The sequence below is a fragment of the Melozone crissalis genome, unplaced genomic scaffold, assembly GCF_028551555.1.
Source record: "Melozone crissalis strain CALT ecotype California unplaced genomic scaffold, PUWL_Pcris_2 ptg000002l_1, whole genome shotgun sequence".
NCBI lineage: Eukaryota > Metazoa > Chordata > Aves > Passeriformes > Passerellidae > Melozone > Melozone crissalis.
The window spans coordinates 11,209,451-11,215,464 of NW_026535780.1; the positions used below are offsets into that span (position 1 = coordinate 11,209,451).

Here is a 6,014-nt window from a genome sequence, read left to right on the forward strand (position 1 = left end):
GAAACCTCCCGTGGGTTCATAGGGTTTTGCCCAGGCTCTAGCTGTGGAAAAACTCAGCAGAGAATAAACGACAGAGAGTAAGTGCATGCAGTGAAGGACAGCAGAAGGTAAACGTTTCTACCCTTCGGTTCCACTGCAGGTTGAGCAGTTAAGCCATGACCGTAGATACTCATCATATTGTTCTGCCTGGCACTTAATTTAGTCATTGTGTGTCTGATTAACATAAAAAAACCACAGCTAAGCAGAGTTAATAAATAACTTTTAATGCAGATTCCCAGCCTCTAGGGTTCTGTTCGTCCTGCTGCAGAGTTCAGCTCTGCCAGATTTGCATTCTTTGGGAGTGACTAACTCTAGAGGAAAGAGGCACAAGCTACTAAACTGCTAATACTTTAAAATCGTGAATAAATGTCTAAGTGCGTTTATTCAACATGATAGAAATGGACAAACCAATTGCTTCAGCCCTCCAGCTTTAATCCAAAATCAGTGAGATAATTTCAGTGCTTTTGCTTCTTGCCAACGACACAGGCAGTGCTGACCTCAGACTTGCAACCTATCTGATAACTTTATGAAAGTTTTAAAGGGTCTTAGCGACCTTTTGGCTTCTTTATTATTTTCCCACTGTGCTTAAACCATGTTCCATTTTTATGTGTAATAGTGAACGGATATTTACAGCAACATCAAAGTCCTGATTTGTTCCCTTGGAGCTGGATTTTTCAATAAAAGCTGCTAAGAATTTGGGGGTTTTTTCTGCTAAGTCCAGAATTCATCTCTCATATTTTGCTATGGAAGAGGGATCCACTGAAGAGTTTCTCTTCAAAGACCAGGACTTCTCCTCTGAACTGCTGAGGCAGCTGAATGCTCTGCGGCAGAGCAGGATGCTGACCGATGTTACCCTCTGCTCCGGGGGCTTTGAAATCCCCTGTCACCGAAATGTGCTGGCTTCCAGCAGCCCATACTTCAAGGCAATGTTCTGTAACAACTTCAGGGAGAGTCACCAGCCTAAAGTCATTCTAAAGGGCATCGATGCCAATATTTTGGATCAGATTATCCTTTATGTTTACACTGGGGAGATTCTCATATCCACTGAGAATGTCTTGTGCCTCTTGGAGACAGCATCCATGCTGCAGTACACTAAGCTGTTTGAGGCCTGCTCTACCTACCTCCAGGACAAGCTGACCCCTGACAACTGTCTGAGCATGATCAGACTGGCAAAAGTCTTGAACTGCCAAAGCCTGAATAAGAAAGCCAAGGCTATGGCTTTGAAATGTTTTCCTCTGGTGGCCTCTTCTGAGGACCTGAAGGAGCTCTGTCCCACGGAGCTCATAGATTACCTTGGGGATGATGAGCTCTGTGGGGAGGAGGAGCAGGTCTTTGAGGCACTGATGGTCTGGATCCGGCACGACCTCCAGGCACGACAAGGCTACATCCAAGAGTTGTTCAAGAAGGTCCGACTGCAGTACGTCCATCCAACCTTCCTCTTCCATTTCATTGCTAATGACTCGCTCGTTCAGGCCTCACCCACTTGCAGGAGCATCCTGGAGTCAGCCCGGAGACAGATGTTCTCCTTGTACAGCACCAACATGCCTGACATCAAACCCATGGTGCATGTTCCTCGCAGGTACTCCAACCAGGAGTTCCTCATCATCATCGGTGGCAGGAAGGACAGCCAGCAGACCACAAGGGATGTCCTGCTGTATGATGAGAAGACAAACCAATGGCTGAGCCTGGCCAAACTTCCCATGCGCCTCTACAAAGCCTCTGCAGTGAGTTTACACAGCAATGTTTTTGTGCTCGGAGGGATGCCTGTTAGCAATAAGAAAAGTCTGGTCAGTGGTAATATTTACATTTACTCCCTCAAACTCAATCAGTGGAGGTTGATTGAGCACATGCTAATTCCACGTTACTCCCACAGAAGCCTGGCATATAAAAATTATATTTTATCATTCGGTGGAATTGGTGAAAACCAGGAAATCCTGAATTCTGTGGAAAGATATGATAGTGTCTACAACACCTGTGAGAGCATGGCAAACATGCCTGTTGCCGTCCTTCACCCTGCTGTTGCTGCCAAAGATCAGAGGGTTTACCTCTTTGGGGGAGAAGACATAATGCAAAACCCTGTTCGGCTTATCCAGGTAATGGTCAGTCCTTGCTTGTTGTAGGCAATTTCTTCTAAGCTATTCAGCAGTCCATCACCTCCATGAGGAAATCAAACCACTCAAAAAATGTCACTGTGTGTTGCAGCAAGAGGCAGGATGAGCTGATCCATGGCCTCAAGAAGCATTGCAGCCCTTCCACTTTCCCCTTCTGAATGTTTTTCAGGCAGCAGCCCCAGAGATGCTGCTTTGGGTGTCAGTCAGCTGTGCCACTGGTGGGCCCCAGGGCCAGGGCTGCCACAGGTGATGCCATGGCAGGCAGCAGCAGCTCCCTTGCCAATCTCACCAAAATCAGTGCTTGCACTTGGCCCTGAGCGGGGTCTCAGCCTGCACCTGCTCTCGCAGCAAACGCAAACACTCGCAATCATTAGGGTGATTAGATACTCACTCATCAAAGGGCCAGAACTTAAACTGACAGTCATTTGGGATAAACAGCTGTGTTAAAAATGGGGCTCCTGCCACATGTTGCTGGCTCTCTGCCTGCTTTCAGCCGTTACACTCTATCAGGAGGAAAAACTACATTACGTTTTTACTTATCTGATTTGAAGCTTTAGAAACATTGAAATGTTTCTTTCCCATGAGTGCTTTTCACTGTTCAAGGTGCTTTAACTAAGAAGGATCATTAAGCTAAGATGGCAACAAGGGCATGAGCAATGCTTTATAACGGTACTTCATTATCAGGGGGAAGGAAATGTATTTATCAGTTAGTGGAGAGATGCCCTGGTGATATTTGCTATATTAAGAAGCAGATAACACAACATAAAAGTTTGTGTCACCCAGATGCAGATGATTGAATGATCATCATCTGGCAACAGCTCTTTTTCTCACATAAATCGATGACTTAGATACCACTCTAAGTCCCTTTGCCAGTCTGAGTGCATACCAGTCACTAGCATAAATATAGCAGCTGGGCAAACACAGCAGCTGCCAGCAGAGCTAGCTGAAGCTGAGGTTTGTTTGCCCAGGAAATTGCTAAGGCTAATAAGGAATACACAGGATAACTGGAAAATGAAATGAATCAGCTTGTCCTTTGGGAGAACTAGTTACAGTGATTTAACAGCCTTGCAAGAAGCTTTCATATGGCAGACACTTCTTCAGTGCATGTGCTAGCATCTCCTCAGCAGACAATCTTGGGGATCCAGAATGCTTTCCAAGGGGACTTGTTAGGAAAAAAAAGTGGGTACATTCTCAGATTTCCAGTGGTTTGAGCCAGAGGATTGTATTTATTAGGGCAAAATAAAACCCAAAGTTCCTCTGTCATTACAGATGTTAGTTACAATGAAACATAACAGCTGTGTGAATATTTTTTTGCCAGGTTTACCATGTCTCCAGGAATACATGGTTTCGTATGGAGACCAGAGTAGTGAAGAATGTCTGTGCACCAGCTGTTCTGATTGGAGACCAGATTATCATCGTAGGTGGTAAGGGCTCTGTTTCACCTTCCCTCTCCCTCCCCCTGCCCAGATCCTGGGGGTTTTTGCAGCCTCACTGTTTGGGGTGCTCCCTCAAAAAGCACCTGGATCTTGGGAAGGAAAGGAGGAGTGTGCCCACTCTCTTCTGGAGCCTCATAGAGTGTGCCCACTTCTCTTCTGGAGCCTCATAGCAGTTGAAGTGGAGATAAATTCTCCATGAGGCACTTTCTTACCCCAAGTAGCAGTACCTGGGTGGAGAAAACTGAGGAAAAGTCAATGGAAGTTACTGCTCTTGGGAGGAAGCCAGGAGCATGGGGGTCCTGACCCTCCCCTCCTGACTCACAGCCTGGTCCTCCCTGTCTCCTCACTTGGAAGAATGGAAAGCAGGGTTACCACAAGGCCATGGATGGCTTGCCAGGGTGGGTGGGCTGTAGGTCTCTGAGGTGTTTTAGCTGCCTCCTGGGGTTAACTGTGAAATATCCCAAAAGGAGTGTGAAACACTTGGAAAGAGGAAACTTCTCTGTGTCTTTTTCAACCTGAGGACCAGCCTCTGCCTGTGGCAGTCAGGAGTATCATGTCATTGATAACTGGGCCCTCTACAGTCCTTAATGCCTCTTCCCTGACTACAGACTGCTGGGACTAAGCATGTGTTGAATTTTTTAAGGAAAAATGAGACACTTAGCATCTTTAGCAAAGCAGAGGATTGAACCCAAACTGCACAGGACTTCAAGGCGGTGTCACCCCTCAGGGAGAGACCACTGCTATCCTTTGCAGTGAGAAGAGGGGAGGGCTGAGTCCAAAGGTCCAAGACTATCAGGCTTATATCAGGCAGATTGCCCTCAGACCACACTCATGTTTTTCTACGTGAGCAAGGTCCTGCTGGGTACCAGGCTTCCACACCCCCACTGCTCCAGTGCAGTGGCCCTCTCACCAGTGCTGGCCTCTCAGCTGATACGAAGTTATTTCACCCCTCAGAGGAGGAGCTGCCCAGTGGCTCACTGGCATGGTGGCAGCACAGATGTGGTGCTGAGGGCTTCAGGAGTGCAGTGAGCACTGGTGGCAACCATGCTATTGCATACCCAGCTCCAGTCAGCAGACAGCTACAACTCCAACCCAACAAGGCCCATCCCATGTGCCACTTGTTTCTGTATTTCCAAGTGAAGCTTTAAGAGTGTGTTTGGTAAAAAGAAATATTTTCAGATGTTTGAAGGCATATGCAGGTAACTGCAAGCCCAACTCTGTTTGATAGATTGGTTGCCTGATGGATGGGCTTTATGGCGCTCATCAACCTGCCAAGGTGCTACGAGACAGGATGAGGACAGACAGGAAAGGAAGATAGACAGCCAGGCATCCCTTTGACACATCATCACTTCTTAATTTAGATATCTTAATTCTTCCAAATTATGTACTGCTATAATATGTTTTATTGAAGACCAGCATGAAATATATCATTATTATTCCTTCTGGTCATAAGTGCTTAATTCCCATCTGTCTCTTCCACCTCTGGCTTTGCCTTCAGGGTACACCCGGAGAATAATTGCTTATGATACAAAAGGCAACAAGTTTGTTAAATGTGCAGACATGAAGGACAGACAAATGCATCATGGGGCCACTGTCATCAGGAACAAGCTGTATGTCACAGGAGGACGATGTCTCACCTCAGACAATGCCATCAAGGACCTGGATTCCTTGGACTGCTATGATCCAGAGACTGACACATGGACACCAAAGGGGAAACTGCCACACAGACTCTTTGACCATGGGTGCCTGACAATCCAGTGTGTCCCCTGTTCTAACCTTCTCTAAACAACTCTTGGTACTTCCTTGATATTTTGTGCTTTTCTTCCCGGAAAGAGCCCACCTCACTCTGCAGAGAGCACTTGGGGAGTCTTCCTGGGGTCACACAAAGTCCTGACCTTGAAGGTACCAGCAGCGTTAGTCCTTCCAGACCCTGTGCCAGAAAGGCCATGAGCTTTGCTCACACTGTGTTCACCTGGCTGATATTGCATGTGGTGCTGCTGAGTCCAGTCTGGAGGCCTTACCCAGCATCTCAAGATGAAACAGAAGAAAGATACTGGCTAAGAACCCAGTGTTGGATTTGTGTTTGTAGGGACTTCAGAAGTGAAGGGGGATGCTGCTATCTCCATGGAAAGTAAGATCTTTGCTGTCATGCAAATCAGCTGCCTGCCACAGCCCTTTGCTGCTCATTGCTGACCAAGCTTTCCTTTCCAGTGGTGGCAGTGTTTAGAATAGGAAGCCCCAAGCTCCAATCTTGTAGCCAGCCCAGGAGCAGATGCCTGAGTTCACTGTGGTAGTCAGCTCATAAGAAATAAAATTTTAATGTTTCTATCAGCTAATTAGAAATTGGCAAAAGACTGATGCTTTGATCTGAACTCTCATATTGCAACAAGAAGCAGATTTGACTTTTCTATGCTAACACTCTTCCACA

General features: G+C 46.6%; 1 protein-coding gene across 1 annotated transcript; it reads left to right on the forward strand.

The window, feature by feature from the left end:
- Positions 1-773: 773 nt before the first annotated feature.
- KLHL38 (kelch like family member 38) lies at positions 774-5,371 on the forward strand. Its single transcript, XM_054269750.1, has 3 exons — positions 774-2,132; positions 3,469-3,574; positions 5,085-5,371. Exons 1-3 carry the CDS (start codon positions 783-785, stop codon positions 5,369-5,371), a joined length of 1,743 nt encoding a protein of 580 aa, XP_054125725.1. The 5' UTR covers positions 774-782.
- Positions 5,372-6,014: the final 643 nt, after the last annotated feature.

Coding starts and splice junctions, on each gene's coding strand:
- KLHL38 (XM_054269750.1), top strand. CDS start 783: ATGGAAGAGGGATCCACTGAAGAGTTTCTCTTCAAAGACCAGGACTTC. Junction 2,133..3,468: donor ACCCTGTTCGGCTTATCCAG/GTAATGGTCAGT, acceptor TTTTTTTGCCAG/GTTTACCATGTCTCCAGGAA. Junction 3,575..5,084: donor CCAGATTATCATCGTAGGTG/GTAAGGGCTCTG, acceptor CTTTGCCTTCAG/GGTACACCCGGAGAATAATT.